Source organism: Diabrotica undecimpunctata, chromosome 7 (assembly GCF_040954645.1).
Source record: "Diabrotica undecimpunctata isolate CICGRU chromosome 7, icDiaUnde3, whole genome shotgun sequence".
Classification (NCBI taxonomy): domain Eukaryota; kingdom Metazoa; phylum Arthropoda; class Insecta; order Coleoptera; family Chrysomelidae; genus Diabrotica; species Diabrotica undecimpunctata.
Window position 1 is genome coordinate 37,632,526 of NC_092809.1, and position 21,679 is coordinate 37,654,204.

The window sequence follows — 21,679 nt, forward strand, 5'->3', positions numbered from 1 at the left end:
CGTAAGGTAACATGTCTTTCAGATGTTGTGTTTTATTCGCTGGTATGCCCAATGGTTTATCAGAGATTGGTAACAAACGAGTAGTTCCAGAATTTCTAGTTCTTGTTCTTAATAAGCTCAATGTTTTATAAGGCTCATCGTCGGTAAAGGAGTTTTTGTATTTCATCACGCCAAGATTTTCACTTGAATAGTAAATAAGTCTTATTTTAGACCACACCACTGGTTGTCCTTGAGTATTGGTTTTTGCATGCTAAAATTTGCCAGATAATAATGATTTAAAACAAAGAAATTCTTCTTGCTTCATTTCTTGAACAAAAATTGGTGGTTTTCTGGGTATTAGACGAATAAGGTTAGCCCAGTCTCTAGGAATATCTATCCTGGCAGTAGTAGAATTTTTAGTTTTTTCTATTGCAGCATGTATAGTGTCTGCTTCCATGTGAGTATGTCCGGGTACTAGAAATTTGTGATAAATATCAATCTTCCTTCCTTGGTGTTTGGAATGTTCAATAACGGTAAGAAGCATAACTGATAGTAAAATATTTCGATTTTGCCCAGGGCAGCAGTCGCTATACATAATGATTTTATTTATATGAGAGGGAATACTATTTAGGTAGGTGTATAGACAGGAAGCAATTTCTTGTCCACCTCTTTGAGCTATAGTTTCATTCCATAGGTAGCATTAAGCTGAGTTTGTAGTTCCTTGCATCTCAAAAATGGTAAGGTTCAGAGTCTATAATTTTCTTTTATAGAATGAAATGCTGCTTTTTAAGTAGGGGATGGGCAAACATTTTTGTAGGTCAAAACTGAATACCACCAAATTTGGATTAAGTTTGCAAGCCAGTCTATCTTTCTTTTTCTCTTCATAAGCAAACTCTGCTAAGTGTTGATGTTGTAATTTTTCACTTTCAAGTTGGGCTCTTTCATTTTCATCTGTAACGGATTTAAGGAGTAAAGAAAACTTATCGCAAGTAGTACACGTATCATTATACGGTTTTTTAAAACACAAGTTAAATTCTTCCACGAAAATTTGTCTGTACAGTGATTCGTTTCTAGGTGTTATGTTGTTTTCTTGGCAATACTCACAATATAGCCTATACATTTTTGAAATAGAAAGATCGGGAGGCAAATATTTGTTTGCAGTTTTCTCTCGAGCGTAGTGACTTTGAACCGAAGGAAACATCAGAATGTGTTGCCTTATTACATCTTTCTCCTCTTCCTTTATTTTTGGATGGTTCGTATGTTTTCCACGATCATCGCTTGAGCAAATATTTGATGTTGAGGAACGCTTTTTGTTCATTATTACCCGAACTTTTTTTAAGGTTACATCTAACGTTGATAAAAACATAACTTGGCAAACCTCAATTCTCTCTGAGTTACAATCTAAATAATATTGCCTGCTATACTTTCTTCTACTTGTTTCATTACGGCCTCTTATTCTTTGTACTGCCTTCTCTCTTTCTTGAATGTGACTGGCAATAAACTGATTTTGAGCTTCCCAAGCAAGATTATAAAATTCACTAAAAATGGTCTGCCTTTCTTCATTTGATAATTTTTCAAAACATTTCTTTCGGCATTGACATGGATTTTTTAATGATTTCTCTGAAATCTTTTTACCTTGAATTGTAACATATTCTTTTCCAAGTGTTTTTAAGTTCTTTCTTTTATTCTTTTCCCAATTATTTGGATTACGCTTCCTTTTTCTAATTTGTTCTCCGTCCAGAACTTTTTTTCTTCCTCTTCTATAAGAAGTTTCATTCCAGACAGTCAGCGTATGTTCTGATTCTGCAGTAATATGATTGTCTTTTTGTATTTTACTTGGTTCTGAGTTGTCCGAGTCAGAAGAGTCACTATCATAAGGTTCAAATTCATCACTTGAACTTCCATCAAAAGTCTTAAATCGTTCTGAGTTATCATCTTCTTCTTTATATATCACAGAAGATTTCGACCTCAGTTTATTCTTTACTGTATTTTTCGATGATGATTGTTCAGTTGTTATATCTTGTAATTTATTGTCTGAAACAAAGAGAGCAAAAAATTAATTATCTGAAACAAAGAACTATTTACATTGGTTTATCTACCTGGCGAAATGCTTAGTCCAGGATCATAGTTTTCTTGTAAAACAGTCGAATCATCCTGTTTTGGAGGCAGCGGCACATTATCTAAAATTTAAATAAAAATTGTTATTAAATTGCACTGTGCGTGATTTGAAAATAAGATTTATAGGACTGAAATGTCTTGTTACTAATATTCATACAGTCGGCCTAGTCACTAAATTTGTCCTACATGGTACATTTTTTGAGTATACAATTTTTTACTTAGTTATCATTTCGTCCTTACATCTAAATCTTGTAATATTACCAATTTTTAAAATAAAGTTAACCTATTTACTTACCGGCTAGTTTATTTGCTTCCATTTTGTCTAACTTACACAAGTAAACAAGTTTCTTTCCACGGTATAACTGCTCCATCACTTTTTGTATTTTAAAACACACACTCAGAGGCCTCAGAGCCACTGTCGATTTTTTAATACAAAGATTAGGTACTACTTTTGCACTCACGATAATGTGTATAGACAGAAACCTAACCTAGAAATAAGGGGCCAATGTCAAATCAAATCGAAGAAGGTTTTGTTAAAAAAGGGCCAATGTCAACATTGGCCTGTATAGAAATAAAATTTTTAGAAGCATTGAGGCTGAAGTCTACATTGGTCCTTTTTGCTTTAAAAATTAGTGTTGATTAGAGATTGACATTGGCCAAAAGTAATGCTGTAAGTCTGTTGTTACTCTATCTAGACATTGGCCTTTTTTACACAGTGTTGTTTATTTGAAATCTAAGACAAAAATGCACTTATGCCCAAACAGTCTAAAATTGACATTGGCCCTTTTAGAACCAAGCTACTGATATATAAGTTAATATTTACAAAAAAAAATACCCAAAATAACCAAAATATATTTATGAATTCCTAAATACCTAATTCTGTTTCGCTGTCGCTATCCTCTTCAAGATTAATAACAATTGGTTTAATTATGTGCTTCAAAGTAACTTATGAATTTTCTACGTTCATTACATGGCGTACTGAATTTTTCCAACTTTCTGGGGAGATATCATCAACACATTTCCTTATTAATTCGACTACACTACCACTTAAAGTCGGAGAAACATTTTGTGACCTAACATTTGACTTTAGTTGGTGCCACATATGCTCTATGGGATTAAATAAACAATAGTAGGGCGGAAGCCGTAACACTGTATGTCCCATGTCCTCGGCCAATGCGTCACAAACATATACTTTTTTAATAGAAAATGATTTTAACACTTCTAACAGTTCATTTTTTAAATAACTTTCTTCAAAATATAGGAAATATATATCGAAATAACGAAATATATATCGTTTTCTAACAGGTAGTTTTGAATTTCAATTTTCGTGTTATTTGCACTTGGAGACTTATGTAATTGACGACTGTGGTAACTTGCATTGTCCATTACTATCACACTATTTTGAGGAAGGTTAGGTATAAGACAATTCTTAAACCATTGCTCAAAAAGCTCTGCCGTTGTATCCTCATGGTAGTCCACGCATGAGTCTTTAATGTTCTTTGCAGAAAGCCATAAGGCATTTGGGACCCAACCATTTTCTGATCCTGCATGTAAAATTGTTATTCTTTTCCCTTTGTTTGATGGAGCTTTTGTTTGACACCTGTTGGAAGAATCGGACCATCCTTTGGATGGCGTTTCATGAGTGTCAAACCATATCTCGTCCAGATAAATTATTGGTCGATCTTCTGTACGGTACTTTCTTATGGAAGTTATATATTCAGTACGCCACTTTTGTAAACGATGGGACTCCATAAGCACCTGCCTTTTGTCAATTGTACGATATCTGAAGCCCATTTTAGACAAAATCTTCCAAAGACTAATGCGGCTACAGTTTATTTGTGTATCATCATTAGTAAGCCGTTGTTTTAAAGCATCTAATGTAGGTATCCGTTGCTCTTTGTACATTGTGTAAATTTTTCGTCTTATTAAGTCCTTATCACTTTCGTCAATACATTTGGCAGAACCGGCATCCTTACGCTTCCTTCTTGACTTAATGGGATTTGATGTAATTCTTTTCACTGTGGTTAGAGGTATTTTCGTTAAATCAGATATTTCACTGGCAGCAGTATTAGCAGTAAGTCCTCTTGTAAGTAAAGAACTATATATTATTTTTGCGATTTCTCTAGCGTCAGCAGATAAATGCTTTTTCTTTGCTGGAACACTGGAAGAAGCACCATCAATGTTTTTCCACGGACGCCACATAATGCTGTTTTATAGGTATAAATAGGTATAACACTGGTAACACTTGTAACACTTTCAACTAAATGAAACAAAATGTATATTTAAAAATTTCTCATCGGTTTTATATACTTTTACAAATTATACAGAATAGAGGGAACCTGTATAATTATTCCAGGAAATACTTAACGATCAACAAATTTATTGTGGTCATTAAAAGATCAACCATTGATAGTGAAACTCACTGTTAAAATGTTTACAACTTTATGAAATAAAATGTATTTTCATCGTTTTTATAATTTTATACGATTTTTTAATCGTTTTTATATTACTAGGAATTTATTATACAAACAAGATAACGACACTCCACAGTAGCTTCAATTTTACCTGAATACTTACCTGCTCAACTAATGTTGACTAAACTGGGGAACTTGCGGTCGGGTTTTATTGCAATCATTAAGCACTCAACCATTTTTCGTGAAATAAACTATATAAGTATTTAAGGCAGTTCTACAGTGTGCGCCAAAAAGTAAAAAAAAATTGATCTGGTTATGATAAAAAAAATATAATAATATACACCAAGTCATTCACGTATAAGCAGATAAAAGATTATGATTTTAAATTTTTAGGTTTTAAAGCAGAAAATTCAAAAATAAAATGAAATTACAATTTTGCTGCAAATGGAACATTAAACCTTGTCAGGAGTCCACATAAAGCTCTTTGTATGGCTTAATCCAACGAAGAGCACAGTTACTTTTAGGCATTTTTTACGAATTTTAAAACGTAATTATTCCAGCACAAATTATGAACACAACTAATCCTCTTTCTCTTCCTATGGTGCTTATCCGTTTCGGATGTTGGCGATCATCCTGGCGATCTGTATTTTGCAAACTGCGGCTCTGAAAAGGTTTGTGGTTGTTGTGTTGAACCCTTTTCAGCCAGGAAATCCTTCGCCTTCCTGGTTTTCGTTTTCCTTCTACTTTTCCTTGTAGAATTAATTGCAGTAACCCATATATTTTGCTGTTTCTTATGATGTGACCGAGTTATTCGATTTTGGCTCTTTTTATTGTGGTTAACAACTCTTTTCCTTTTTGCATTCTTAATAAAACGTCCTGATTAGTAACGTGGTCGGCACCTATATCTTCAGGATTCGACGATAAAGCCACATTTCGAAAGCTCCAATTTTCTTACAGGTAGCGTCTGTGAAAGTCCACGACTCAACTCCGTTCAACAGAGGAAAGATATAACATATTAGTAACCTGATTTTTAAGGGTACTGATAAATCATGGCATTTGAACAGCTTAGCCATTTTTTGAAATGCAGATCTTGCTTTATCTATCCTACATTTGATTTCTAAGATATGGTCCCAATTTTCATTGACATTCGTACTAAGGTACGTGTATGTTTTTACTCTTTCTATTGGTTGACCATTCACACTAATCCTTGTCTGTCTATTTTCTAATGTTTTTAAAATGCCCAATATTATTTGCACCTTCTAAAATTTAAATCAACAGATTGGTATTTCCCCATCTCATAAAGTCATTAAATGGTTTATATTGTTATTATTAGAGTGTGAAATACCAAGAAGATTTACCACCACCATTTATTTACATTGAAACTACGAATAATGGGCATTTTTTCTGGCTATTAAAGGGATTTTTATCTATTTAAAAACCCCAGGAACATTTAGATGGATTGTATCCAAATACGGGCATTACTAGAGTGTTTTTTTGCATTTTACTTAGATTTATATAAAGATAAATATGCAACAAGTTTACTAGTTGTATAAATAAAAGCCTGGTTATTACACATCTTTTAACTCCTTGAACTACTAGTATTTCTTTCTAAGATTTATCGGTCAAAATGACTAAAAAAACTTCTAAATGATCAATAAACATCCAATGAACATATTCCTTTTAAGAAGTCATGATGCCAGTGCATGTCTACGAGCCAAAGTTGCAAAACTGGTTGTACGAATTGTACAATAAAATGTGCCTCAAACATATTAATATTGTGTGTGTAATTAATACTTTACAGTTGCTATAAATAAATTATTCTGCTAGTTTAGAGCAGTATTTCCCAAACTTTTTTGCCCCGTAGACCACTCACCGATATTTTTCGATAGATACATAGATAATAGATTCCATACATCATAGTTTCCATAGACCCATCCATAGACATAATGTCGAATTTTTTTAACGTATTCGATGCACTTTAAGTCTATTTAACAAAAAAAACTTACACACTACGTTAGCTATATTATTAACCCAAGGGTAGAGCCTGGCAGTCCAGGCAAAACTCTTTTTTTTGCATTAACTTTACAACTATTTGCTAAAATTGTGCGATATTCTAGATACCTTAAGGATAAGAATCTGCATATATTTACATTTTTTTACTGAAAAAAAAATACACATTCGAGATATACGGCTAAATGGACTGGCATGCCCCACCCGTCCGTTTATGTAACATTTGCCGGTATACACAATGTAGTTCCATCTAGCGTTTAAGCACTGAAATACGCTTGGGGGTAATCCTTCAAGTAATTAAAACTAAATCCTGTGGTTCCCCGTTCTTTAAAAATGCATTTACAATGGTAAGAACAGTTATTACGCTCTTGTTTTCGTAACGGGTGACAAAGACATAACAGACATTTGATAGCACAGTGATAACAAGTGAAATTGTTATTACATGTTTATTTTTGGATTTTGAGTATTCAGCACAAATTAGGAACGCTTAAGTGGAGTAGATGTGGTAGATAGAATGGCTTCAACGTATAATGTAGCCAGGACAACTACAAGATGGACAATGGTAGTCCAAGTTAAAGCCCAATTTTTTTTTAGATTTCAAATTTTTACTTTACATAATTATCAGTAATATTATTCTTAATATGAAAATATTCATGAACCTTGCATTCTTGAATTTTCACCCATCCTACAGCACAGTACCAAAATTGTAGAAACTGACTCATCTTTTCAATGTTGACCTTTGCGGGTTAGAGGGGGGAAAGGAAATCGACGAGTTAAAGGCGTGCGGTTTTTGATTAAAAAAATAATCAAGATTTTAAAACGAATTGATTGTCATAAAAATTATTTTCTTATTTTATAGATGCCTTAAATGAGATGGGATTAGAAAAAGGGTCGTCTAGTAACTTTTAGCACAGGTAAAACTGAACCTTAAGAACTTAAACAATTCTTGGTACGAAACAGTACTATGTAGTAATAAATGGGCCACCTTAACTGAATATTTATATCCATGAAATATAAAAAATATGATCAAATAAAAAGTAACATTAAACAGAATCTAATCTGAGCCATATCTATGTCATCTTTAGATTCATCAGTAACTATCTTCGTCTAGATCCACAACTACTGGTTCCACGGTAATTTCAATGAAGTTATCAAGGTTCCACATATTCTGTTCTTCTTTCACTAAAGGCTCGATTAATTTTATTCACGACTGTAAGATCACATTGCTGAAGACACTATTAAGCAGATTTTTTACATAATTGAATTTGAAAGTAACATTGTTCCTTGCTACTTTTTCTCGGCTTTTTTCTATTTAGTGGTTGATAACTGTTGTACACGTCGGCAGTGATGTGGAGCGTTATCCATAACAATAACAGATCCTGGTTCGATTTTTAACAGAATATCTGAAACCCATTTTTCATAATGATCTGCATACATTTCCTCATGGTAATTTCCAGTCCCTTTAGAAACAAATGCATTTAAAACTCCTTCAACAAATTATGAGTCTCTACAAATATGGCTAATAATAAGGCGTTTTCCCTTTCCGGGTGGGGCTTTTAAACCTGTCGACAAACCAGTTAGGAAGCTTGTCGTTTGCTTTTCACATTTAAATCCTGCCATATTTTTGTCACAGTATGTCCTTCATTTAACCGTATTTCATCTGTATATGTTTTTTCCATCTCTTCGAAATTCTGTTATTTATTTCAGATACTTTCTGCGTCATAAAATAATTTTTGATTTTTCAATAGGGGTACTATTATTCCTCTCTCACTCTTGAAATACCTTTAAAGTTTATTTCACGTAAAGTTCGTTAAAAAACACGGCTTGATATTTTTGGAATATTTTCATTAGATTGAAGAGAAGAAACAATTTTTTTTATAGTTGGTAATTTCTTTTTGAAATAAAATTCATGTACTGCACTACGAATGGCCTGTTTGGTTGTATCATCCAATTTTATTTGTTTCTTGTCTCAACCTTCAAAGTATTATTATCGTTTGTTTCATGGTCTGTTTTAATTACTCTGTACACACTAGCTTCGGAAACTTTTATCAAAATACTACATAATGTAACTACATCGCTAACATTCATATTTTGTTCTCTGGCTCGAAGTCCTTCAAACACATTTCCAATCATAGTTTTTTCTCCGTGTTGTGAAGTTTCTTTTTGATACACGGTTCACTATACTACTGTCAGTAATATTTATTATTTGTCACTAAATTGAATTAAACTAAATTACTCAAAATTCACAAAAAGTAAACGTCAAAGCTCCTTCACTAGTAATAATACTACAAACAATTCTGTTGTTTGCTTTATGGAACCCCTGTCAGTGCGCTTATGAAACCGACGTATAGATAAGAAACAATAAAATCGCTACCTGAAGAATGGCGTTGTTGGCAGTTACATCGCCGTAATTTGCGATGATGTTGTTGATCGCAGACATTATCTACCGTTTACAACATTGCAGATAACAGTTGAATAATACCCAATGACAACGTTTCATTTTTTTTTACTCAAATCTTTGCCACAACAGTCAAATTATTGAAATTGATTTCATATAAAATGAGATTTCTTCTATCTCAACGCATATTGTTTGAACAGTCAGAAGAAGAAGGTTTTTGTCAATTTTTAAGAGATTAAACAAATTCTGCAATTATCCTCTAATTTGTTTATTAAATAATAAATAAATTTTCTCCTGTTGTCGGAACAAAAATATTTTTGTCTAAAGGGCAAACGTCCAATTTTACTGGCCTACAAAAAATAATTAAAACGAGTCACTTTCTACAATTTTGATCTTTGATTATATAAATGGATCACTGTGCTTAGTGTTATCATAATTGCAAGTATGTATGAATGGCAGAATGGCTTAAAAGTAGTTACAGGAATTAAAATTTTTATTTGCGTATAATAAAAATAAGTTTAGGATTGACAATATTGTAAAAAACAATTTTTAGAGAATATTAAAGTACACTTTTCATACCTTAGTGGTTTGGCTTTACAATTTTCTCCTGAACATCTCTGCTCGTCACGTTTCTCCACAAAATGTTCTTTCCCATCGAATTTTATGTCAGTCAATACTTTAGATATTGATGTTCTCGATCTTCCTACTGTACTTCTTGTACTAAGAATCCAGTTTAGGTAGGGAACTACTACAAATCGACGAAACTCGTAAAGTAATATTTGACTTATTGACTTGTTTTTAGAGAAGCCAAAAATGTACTAATGATACTATATAATCAATCAGTCAGGTGAACATTGGCCAATATCACTAATTAGATCTACTTTTAGTGGTATATTTTCCAACAGACCGGAACTTGTTGGTAAGAAATAATCGTTTTCCTTTGAGCTTATGATTCCATCTACTAGCTTGTACGAGAGATTCTATGTTATCAAAATTAGATGCTATTAACACACTTATTATCGTTCCATTTTACAAAAATATTTCTCCATTTAAATCAAATCGGAAATCATATTATCCACGAGCTTCTTTGTAAAGAGTTTTTGTATCTGGTAACGAACACCTCGCTAATCTATTTTCCCGCAATGTTCCTGTTGCGCGGTATGCAAATGTTTATAAACGAAATAATAAATCTCTGTGTGGCTTACAGGTTCAGAAATGCAATTTAACATATCAAGTACTCTCTTGATCCTAAGGTCAAATGTTCCCGATCATTTTTGACGATTGTTTTGCCAGTATAAGTCAAAATTATAACGTATACGTTATTTCCACAAAAATCTCAAACTTTGTAGCCGAATAAGTCTTCCATGTATAAATTGCTTCAATGAGTTATGTCTATTATTTCACAATTATTTAATTTACTCTATTTTTATATTTATTATCCAAAATAATATTCGTTAAAATATTAGTTACTGAGGAATAATTTCTCCTCAATGTGATAAAATATAAAACTATTTATGCAAATTGCAATAAACAAAAATTTAAATTAAAAAAAATACAACGACTGGTGCACAGATTCACATTCACCTGAATACTGAAATGCTGCACATTTTGATAAGGCTAAGTACCAGTGTCCTGTTATTACATTAAGCCCCCTTTCAGACGAGGATACTGTATCCGAGATACGCGTATCCGAGACGCAGATATTACATAGACTCAAATGGAGCTTTTCAGACTGGACGCGCGAGGGATACAGTATGCGAGATACCGAATTCAGTATCTCGGACCTTCATGTCGCCGACGACTGAATGCGTATGCCAGATACAGAAGAACCATTACGTTAAATGAACGCTTTCCGACACGAATACTTTTGCACCACATTCCATAGACGCGCGATTTTCTGTCGAATAATTGTGAATGAGCAACGAAAGAAAGAAGGTGTTTTCTGAATATAGTTAAATAATGGAGCGTGCTGTATGACAAATTTATTTGTTTGGTACAATCAAATCCCTGTCTATGGGATACAGCATCGCCAGATTACTGCAATAGAAATAAAAAGCAGCAGTGCTGCGTCGAAAATTCTAAGCGGCAATTTTGAGCAGTACAGCAAAATGAATATGGTAAGAAATAAACATGTTTTTATTATAAATACATAGTAGAATAGTTTAATATTTTGTTTCATACGTATACAGTTTAGTTTTAAAAGTTTGCTAATTGGAATTTTGATTATTTAACGAATATCAAACTACATTATTGTGAAAGGAATACGGTCATTTTTTATTTAGGGCGAGGTAAACAATTTACAAATTGGAGATAAGTACACAGATTTATTTTAAATTTAAGTCATAGACTTTAACTTTAACTTAAAGTCATAGAAAGCCGTTCTTTTGATGAAATACTTCTACGCATAGTTGTGTCTTTTTTACGCAATTGAATTTCCAACATTTTATGAAGTTCTTTAAACGACTTCACAGACATTCGAAAATAGTTAAAAAACTTCGATGGATCTAGCAATAAATCTTGATACAGCAAACTATACGTTCCCTTGGTTTCTCTTAATTCTACAATAGGATGAAACCACAAATTACGTCGTCTTTTCAGTTTCTTTTTCTTTTTATTTAATATGTACCACAGCATAACACACTCTTCTACATCCATAATCCAAAAATATAACCGCACTGCACTGCTACTATTTTCATACTGACGAGCATGCCCGTGAATCCGATACAGCAGCCATCGAAAATTCTGTATCTCGCATACAGTATCTCGCATACAGTATCCTCGTCTGAAAATCCTCTATATGAATAAAATAAAACTTGATGACGATTTAACCATTTGTCAAGCATATTTCTCTGATGTTTATTATTTTTTTATTGAAAGGATATTGGAAATATAATACAACAAAAATTATAATTCAGTTTACTACTGCCTAAAATATCTATGAAAAACTTTTCTTTAAATTTAAACAAATGTTAAGGGATGAAAAAAATTCAATTTTTAGTGAATTATTAATAGAAAGGTGGCGTATAATGCGTTAATAGAAACATAATACCAAGACAAATTCTCGACACAAGAGCTTTTACATCGCCAAATATAGGATCAGATCACAAATTAGTATTGAACAATTATGAAATGAAACACCACTGGTCAAGAAAAAATTACTAATATAAAAATTCTGATGGATTATAATATTCTACTGTAAATCCAAAAACCTTTTACCACATAGATAACAAAACTCACCTCGCAAACGCAGGCGACTTGCTCCTGAGTGAATCCGAAGCTGGGAAGAGGGCTGTGTCTGCCGGCGGTGCCGCCGCCGTTCGGGGGTGGGCTATACGGAGGCGTGGAATTTGTCACGGAAACAGAGTTTTGTCCACCCACATATCCGATGCCTGTAGACAACATCTTTCTCTCATGCGCTCCTGCATGCGAAAACGTTTGCCATATCACAAGATTCCCACGAATTCGAATCGAGGGGTAGGATCAACCTGAAACACAAAAGTAATTTCTATTTTTAAAATTTGCTGATTTATATTTATAAACTTTTTTGTTTTTAGTAATTAAATTTTGGTACGTAGGTTGTCCCGTAGAAGTCCCTATTAGAATGGTAAATCCAGAGATGTCAACTTCACGGTAGTAGCTGTCGTCTAGTAAGTTTATTATTGGTATATATTATATATATATAATCATATATTTGTAAATAGTTGACAAAATTATACAGTCCTGTAATGATCTAACAAGCAGTGTGAATTTGACGTCAGAAGAAGTAGTAGAGTGGATAGAATGTGATATGGAGGGTTAGGAATTGCAAGTAGCAATAAAGTTGTTACCAATTTAAGTACCATGGAAGAAGAAGATATATGTGATGACGATCGGTTTTTATTTAATATTAGAAAACAAGTCATGAGGCATCTAGAAAATGAAATAATGATTTAAGTGCAGTAAAACGAAAGAAATATTACGTACATATTATTTTCGATCCAAATGGTCTTCTGGGTTTGTACCTTAAAAAAACTGATTGTTTGAAGGAGTTACGGATATTTATCTCAATATATTTCTGTTCCATTCGCTTAACCGTCGCATTCTTGGTGCGAACTGTGACGGTAATTAGTGTGAAGTTATACTGTATGTGAAATTATAGGAAAAAAGGAACCAACCAAAACATCCGATTTGAACAAGATGCAGCCAAAGAACAACTGATTTGAACAATCAAAAGTAAGATCATCAAGGGCTAAGGTAAGGCTGAGGTATATACAAACTACATTCGCTGTCCCATTGGAACCTTGACGTAACTGCAAATTTATCGAAAATGAGTTTGTACTCATTGGGTCCAAACTTGGTTACCCCATTCGTCAGATCACTGTCAGATGTGTTGTTCAGATTTTAAGCACCAGAGAGCAGATGCGTCATATTTGAAAAATCAGCCGATCTCGGAGAAACAATGACAGAATGTATAGTTATGCTTCGATAGGTCGAGTGTGTGCTTGTACCTACGATGCTACATTGACGTAATTGTATTTTATGTTATTGTTGCTCTTAGTTTTTTTCACAAATACGCGGAAACATTGACGTAACTGTATTCTGTGTCATTTTTCATCTGGATTTCTTCTTATTGTGAGGCAACATTGACATAAGTGCATTTTATGTAAGTAAAATATACACCAAGATCCCCAAACACCAACACTTGGTAATGATCTCTTAGTCAAGAAGGGAAAAAAACAAAGGAATCTGGATAATTGGTTGAAAGAAAACAGGACAAGACTAAAGAATTCTGGACATGGGTATACTTCTAGAACAGGAAAACCTATAGCTTCTAGAACGGCATAGACAAATGCCGTTTGAAATGTCCAAATAGGGTATCTGAAAAAGCTGAGAGAGACACAGTTTAAAGAGTATTGGGCATTAGGCAAAGACAGCGAGATATTTTGGCTTCTTGTAATCAGCCACTTGAGTTGAGCTACCGACGTATTTCTACATCAAAAACCACTCCCAGAAATACAAATTGTGCATTTTTCATTACAGGCAAGGGAAAACAAGAACGGTTATATAAAACGTTTCTCATTAATACTTTTGAAATAACTGAAACAGCTATTCGCTCTATAATTAAAGCAGTTTAAAGTGAAAAACTACTATTATACCAGAAGATAAACCTGGGAAGCACGAGGGTCACAAGAAAATAAGTGACAAAATTTTGGATTCTGTTCGTAGCCATATAAATTCAATTCCACAACTTGAAATTCACTATCTTCGAAGTGATTACTCGAGGCAATACATAGACGGTGGTTTAATTATTGCGTAACTTCACAGGAACTATATAAATGAACGAAAATAAGCAAAAGGAGAAGAGTCAGCAACCTATGATTGTTATTCTAGTATTTTCAACAGCGAATTTAATATAGGGTTTTTTATCCCGAAGGCGAAGAAAGATCTTTGTGACCAATGCGAATCTTTTAAAAATGCCGGAACAGAAGAAAAAGAAAATATGCAAACAGTCATTGAAAGTCACTTAGAGGAAAAGGATCTAAGTAGTAAAGAAAAACTAACGATAAACTGAAAACAAAAAATTCTGATAACAATATACATCTGGCTACTTATGATGTACAAGCAGTGTTACCTGTACCAATAGGACAAAGTTCTGCATTTTTTTATAAATCTCGCTTAAACTTAAAGGCGAAAAAAGGCCAAGTCTCCGAAACAGATAGCATTTGTGAAATTGATAAAGTTACTGTTACTTTTGGAATGAAGTGTTTAAATTCAAATATGGTTGTATAAATTAATCAATACATTTGTCCTCCCTGTATTCCTACGATCCCTATAAGTACCGCCATCGGGCTCGTGGAATGCGTCCCTTTGAAAGAGAAGAGCACCAGTCGTTGAAAAGAAAAGACGCAACCCGGCACGGGAACCCATGCACGCATATTGAATTGATTTCGTTCGTTGTTTTGTAGTGCAAACCCTGGTAATTAGACCCAGCGGTAAGTTTTTACCTAGTTTTACCTAAACCTATAAATTGTCTTTGATTGTTTATTGCAACCATTTAAATTTTAATAATTATTTGCACCAATGAGTAAAGGTCCATTTTTCTCGCCAGAGTTATCGAAGGAATAGTTCTGTTAATTAAGTGCTATTAATTTGTAATAGTACATTTGTTTGTTAATATCCCACATGAAGTGATATGGAATTTTGCGTTTATTACTATCTAAAAGAATTGTTAGTAACCAGCCCAGGAGTTGATGTGATTTTTTATTCCGATAACTGTGGAGGCCAACAAAAAAATAAATTTCTAACAGTCATGTACCTGTTTACTGTCAATATTTTGGACATCAATTATATTACTCACAAGTACCTTGTTCGCGGTCACACCCAAAATGAAGATGATTCAGTCCACAGCATAATAGAAAAAGCAGTAAAGAGGGCAACCGAATTAGGGCCCATATACATTCACGAACAATACGTTGAATTAATTAGGTATGCTTAAAAAACAGGAGCTCATTTAACCGTTAAAGAAATGGATTTCACTGAGTTTTACAATGTAAAAGGAAATGGGACTAGATTTCACCAAAGACGAGAAACGCCGTGACTTCAAAATAACTGAAGTAATGCTACTTCAAAGCTTAAAAGGAAAAGACTGCTTCCTGTTTAAAAAAAGTTATAAACAATCAACGTGGACGAAGTTGATGTTTGCCAAAAAAGGAGTCGGAGTTCGTCGGAATTGTTTTCACATTAATGCCAACTGAGGCGTAGGGCTTACTCTTCAAAAATTCCTTTAGGTGATAACAAACTAAAAGATTTGAAACAGTTACTTTCAAAACATATAGTTCCTGGATTTTGTAACCTTTTACGATTAAATTTTTCGTTGATACTTTTTTTGCAATTTCAATTTTATTTTTAAGTTCCTTTTTATTAAAATTGTTTGCTTTTACTACAATTTTCGATTTGTTTAATAAACTTTTTCAATGACTTTTTGTGCTTATTTCGATTCCACCTTTCAAAACTAGCTAGGTAACCAAAAATTTTACAAAATGAGTATGTGGAAATTTTATCTTTAAGACTACTTAAATTCTAAATTTTTCTTTCTAAAACTAAATTCTAAATTCTTAATTTTTCATCCCTAAATTTGATCTTAAATTGTAATTACGTCATTGTTGCCTCAGTTATTTTGTGGCAACAATGACGTAATTGCAATTGGGGATCAAATTTAGGGATGAAAAATTAAGAATTCATTTCGAATGTGTAATAGATTTACAGTATATCACGGTGTCTAACTATAACTGCGATACTAATCCAGTAACTTCATTATGCTTCGTTGCATGAGGTATTAAGTAAAATAATTTTATATTTTTGGCTCTCCTTAAAAGTTACACTTTTGTAGTTGCGTCATTGTTCCACCGGGACAGCGATATTTTCAAATATATATACAAACTTAGTCATAGTCATACCACTGTAGAAACGTAAATACTAGATTAAATTAATAATTTTTAATAGCTGTATTTATTTTATCTGTAGATGGCCGTTTAGAAGAGATCGTCATTTTCTTATCGCAAATATCATATTTCAGTTTATGTTTAGCTTTTATATTGCCATATAAAAATAAACATTGAAAACGTAAGTCTGTTTCATCTGCGTTTAATTTGCGCGAAACAAAATGTTGAAGTTTCATTAAAATAAACCATATTAAAAAAATTTTTTTTTTTTTTTTTTATTTAAACAAATATACCCGCATCAACCACTAAGGGTTATTAGCGGGGGGACATACACAAACAGTAAGATACATATTGTTGCATAAAAAAAAATATTTTTTACAATCTGGTATATAGTTTAGTCATTTTAAGATAACTTAATAAAGACTGTAAATTTGACGTTAGTATACTTTTTAAATTATCACTAAGGGCACACGCGATTCTTTCGTTCTGGTACACTGGACACTCAACAATTATATGTTTCACTGACAACTGAGTATTGCACTTGGTACACAACGGAGCAGCCTCCTGGTTGAAGATATGCTTGTGTGTAAGGAAAGTATGTCCTATTCGGAGTCGGTTAATGATGACTTGGTCTTTTCTATTATTTGGTAAGATGAGTTTGGTTCCTACTTGACTTAGACATTCTTTGAGTTTATTAGCAGTGTGATCCCAAGTAGTTTGCCACGCTCTGTATACGTGGGCTTTGATATTTACTTTGTGATCAGTCCAAGGCATTTGATTTATGATAGCAATACTTTGGTCGGTGGTTGCATTGCTTGCCAGAGAGTCCACTTCCTCATTACCACTTATTCCCATATGGGAAGGTACCCAGATAAAGGAAATATCTTTTTGTTGAGTCTGTAGATAAGATAACTCTTCTTTGATCTTGAGAAGTATGGCGTGAGTTGTATATAGCTGTTTTATTCCAAGTAATGCGCTCATTGAATCGGTGATGATAACAAATTTGCTTTCATTGATAGAACAACATTTTTTCACGGCCTGATGAATTGCCGTAAGTTCTCCGGTATATATACAACAATTTGTTGGGATTCGTATGGTAGACTTGACGTTTTCGTAGATGTAGGCTGCAGCATGTCCTTCATGACATTTGGAAGCATCAGTAAAGATTTGATGGGTTGTTGGGTATTTGGATATTACATTTTTATAAGCTTGCTGTATAAGGAAAGGATGTGTGGAATGTTTCGGGAGTTCTTTTAGAGACGTATCTATTTTTGGATGTTTAATCATCCAAGGAGGAACATTTACATGAATAGGCATAGTAAGACTGAACTGTTCTAAATTAAGACCAATACGTTTTATTCGTTCGGGAAATGGTAGTTTTTTTATTGCAATGTTTCTGAAAAGATCGGACGTTATATTTGTTCTGCAAAGTATTGTTGAGTAGGTTACGTTGCTGTTGTTTGCTGAAATTCTGGCAACGTAATTTAGTGATAGGAGTTGCCTTCGTTGGCTTAAGGACAGTTCATTAGCCAAAACTTGTAAGCTACTTACTGGACTAGTTCTTGTGGCACCTAAAACTAATCTCAAGCACATATTTTGAATGTAGTCAAGTTTTTTTAAAGATGTTTTGTTAGCAGTATCGTAGCATAAACAGCCGTAGTCTAGTTTACTTCGTATTAGTGATCTATATAGAGTAAGTAAGGTTGTTGTATCTGCCCCCCAAGAGGTATTTGACAGCATCTTTAGTAGATTAATTCTGGATTGGCAAGAACGTTGCAGATTGGTGATGTGGGTTTCCCAGCTTAAGTTACGTTCAAAAGAAAGTCCTAAGAAATTTATTTCTTCTGCTTGTTTCAAGACAACTCCATTTAGTGTTAATTGAACATTAGGATAATTTTTTCTTTTGCTAAAAATTAAATAACGTGTCTTTTCACTAGAGAATATAAAACCCGTGTTTTGCGACCAGCTTTCAATTGTGTGTAAGGTAGTTTGCAGTATATGTGTTCCCAGAGTTACATTGTTTGTTCTTAGATAAATGACTAAGTCATCTGCATATAGGCTAGTAAATACAGGTAGTTTTATTTGATGTATAATACTATTTATTGCAACTAGAAAAAGAGTAGGACTTAGAGTAGATCCTTGTGGAGTGCCGTTTTGAAGTACTCGTCTGGAGGATGTAAATCCATTGGTTCTGACTCGAAAAGTTCGTGTTTCTAGAAAATTTTTAATAAAAGACAACATGTGCCCTTGAACATCCCATTCTTGAAGTGTTTTTAGTATAAGATGTCTCCATGTTGTGTCAAACGCTTTTCTTATGTCAAAAAACACGGCAATAAGTTTTTGGTTGTGCAGAAAGGATTCATGTATACTTGATTCAAGTGTTATTAGATTGTCTGTTGTGGATCTACCCGTACGAAATCCACTTTGTCTGATACTTATTAGGTTATTGTTTTCGAGGTACCATTTAAGACGATAATTAAGGATTTTTTCTAAAAGTTTGCAGGTACAACACGTAAGTGATATTGGACGATAGGAATTTGAATCGTCTTTTGGTTTATTATATTTAAGGATTGGAATTATAGTTGCTTGCGACCATAGATCAGGAAAGTCATGATGAATAAAAATATTATTAAAAATATCAACTAATATTAGCTTTGCATTCAGAGGAAGATTTCGTAAGAAAAGAGGGTGGATATCATCAGGTCCTGGACTCGAATTTTTAGCACTTAAACAAAATTCTAATTCTTGAAGACTTACTGGTTTGTTTATTGGATTGCCACTCTCTGTGATTTGTATATTTGAAGACTCCGTTAGTTTTTTGTGCTCTAGAAAGGATAGGCTGTAATTAGAATCACTAGAATTAAGTTCGTATATATCTGCTAGTATTTCTGGAATATCTTCTTTGTTTGAATGCATTTGGTTATTATATGATAGAGTATCTATACCTCGAAAGTATTTTGTACCTTTTATTCTACGGACTTTGTTCCATATGTTGCCTAAGGGAGTGGAAGGATTTATTGAAGAAACGTACTTTTTCCAACTTTCTCGTTTTGCTTTTTTGATTAATTGTCTGCTTTGAGCTCTGAGATTTTTAAACCTTAAAAGGTTTTCGATAGTTTTATGTTTCTTGTAAACGTTAAAAGCGTGTTTAGACAAAGTGAGTGCTTGTGCAATTTCGTTATTCCACCAAGGAACTGGCTGCCTTTGACTCGATTTTGTTTTTCCCACTGCGATTGTTGCTGCAGAAATAATAATGTTATTAAATATTTCCAGGTTTTGGTTTGCGTTATTGGTTAAATTATATTTGTTTGTTTGTTCTTCTATCAGTGTTCGATATAAATTCCAGTCAGCTGACTTTATTTTCCATGTCTGGTGAATTGGAAAAGTTGATTTATCATTAGTGTTTATGGTTATCGTGATAGGAAAGTGATCACTATCATATAAATACCCCAATGTGTCCCAATATAATAAAGGAGCTAGCGACGGACTGCATAAAGAGAGATCTATGGCAGAAAATGTACCATTGTATGAATTGAACCTAGTAGATTTGCCAGTGTTTAGTAAGACTAAATTTAAATTATCAATGAGATTATTTAGGAGATTGCCACATTTGTCGGTTTTGTTACTTCCCCAAGTACTGTTGTGACAGTTAAAATCGCCTAATATTATTTTTGGGTGTGGAATTTGGTTTAAAACATTGCTTAGTTCAGTTATGTCTAAATCAGTAGGATGAGGTAAGTATACATTGCAAATATTGATTTTCATTTTGTGGGTGACTGACACTGCAACTATTTCGAGATTTGTTTGTAGTTGTATTTCAGTTGACTCTATGTCATCCCTTACAAAAATTGCTGTTCCGCCGCTTGAGTGATCTGCAACTCGGTTTCTTAGAAAAGGAACATAATTTTTTAATGTCACACTTTGGTGCTTGAAATGGGTCTCTTCTAGGCATATGACTAAAGGAAGATATTCGTGTATAAGAAGCTTAATGGATTCTATATGTGTAAAATAACCGTTGGGGTTCCACTGTAATATGAATGTGCTGGCCATTAACTCTTTATGTGTTAACTATTTATTGTTGAGAACTTGATTCTTGGTCAGTTTCGTCAGTAGAAGAAGGACTGTTGAAAAGCAGTTTCTTCTTCAATCTGGTGATATTGTTTTTTAAAGTTTTATTTTGTATTTGGGAATATATAAAGTTTAAAATTTCTTTTATTTCTTGGCTTTCATTTGAATAATTTTTAACAATGACTTCAGGATGTTTTGAGTGAAGGGAATTTGCCAGAAAATCACATATTTCATGAAAAGTAAGTGTAAAGGAAGGGTTTCTATTTTCAATTTTTTCTTTAATTTGATTTAGAATAATTGAAATATCTTCTTGGGTTTTAGGCTTTTTCTTAGGTTTTTGAGTATCGGGAGGAGGTAGGTCATTTTCAAGAATTTCAGGAGAGGATATTTGTCTTTTAGTTGCAGGAGTAATTTTAGTGCTTTTTCTATCGCTTTCAATTACTAAGGAATTATCTTGGAATATTTTTGGCTGATTCAAGATTTGTAATTCATTGTTTGTTTGTGAGGAAGTGGTTTGGTCTTTTGTAGCTGATGCGTGATTTTGTATGGTATTGGGTTCTGGTTCCATTAATGTTTCGGTATCTTCTTGGTATTGGTTTCGTGGTTGATCTTGTAGCTGATTATATTTTTCATTGGTAGAGTTATGTATATTCACGTGGTGGTCAGTTTCCATTTGATTAATTGAGTTGCTTGATGATGATAAAGAAGGACAGTCAGAATCTTGATGTCCGACAATCTTGCATCTGGAGCAGTTTAAACCATCTATGGAAATGTATAGTCGATATGATGTATTGTCGAATGAGATTAGAAATGAGTCAGGAATTGATGCATTTTCTAAAGGACTTATGAACATTTGCCTCCTAAAGCTGAGTACGTGGCTGTATTCTGAGTCTTGCATGCCTACTCGTAGAAACGTCATGTTGGAGGCGGATTTTATACCCATAGTTTTTAAGTGCTCTTCAATTAAGCTATTAGGTATAGTAGGACATACATTAGATATGATGAGTCTCTGGGCGGGGGTTATAAGTCTTCTTACTTCAATCTGGTTACCATCAATATTTATATATTTGTGGGAGCTAAGAAATTGATCAACTACATATTTAGAGGAGAGGTAGATGCAGATGCGATTGTTTGATATTTTGGATGCCCAAACAACATTTTTGGGCTGTACTATTGATCCAACAGCTTTTATATATTCGAAAACTTTTATTCCTTGTATGGTTGAAAGTATAATACCTTGGTCTTTTGAAGGATATTTGAAACTGTTTAAT

At 33.3% G+C, this 21,679-nt stretch overlaps 1 protein-coding gene across 1 annotated transcript in view; it reads right to left on the minus strand.

Moving 5' to 3' along the window:
• so (SIX homeobox 1 protein sine oculis) overlaps positions 1-21,679 on the minus strand; it is a 99,725-nt gene that overhangs the window by 59,924 nt on the left and 18,122 nt on the right. Inside the window, exon 2 of the mRNA XM_072538783.1 lies at positions 12,157-12,404. Within this exon, the coding sequence (XP_072394884.1) occupies positions 12,157-12,321 (165 nt within the window). The 5' untranslated portion in view covers positions 12,322-12,404. The remainder of the gene's footprint in view (positions 1-12,156; positions 12,405-21,679) is intronic.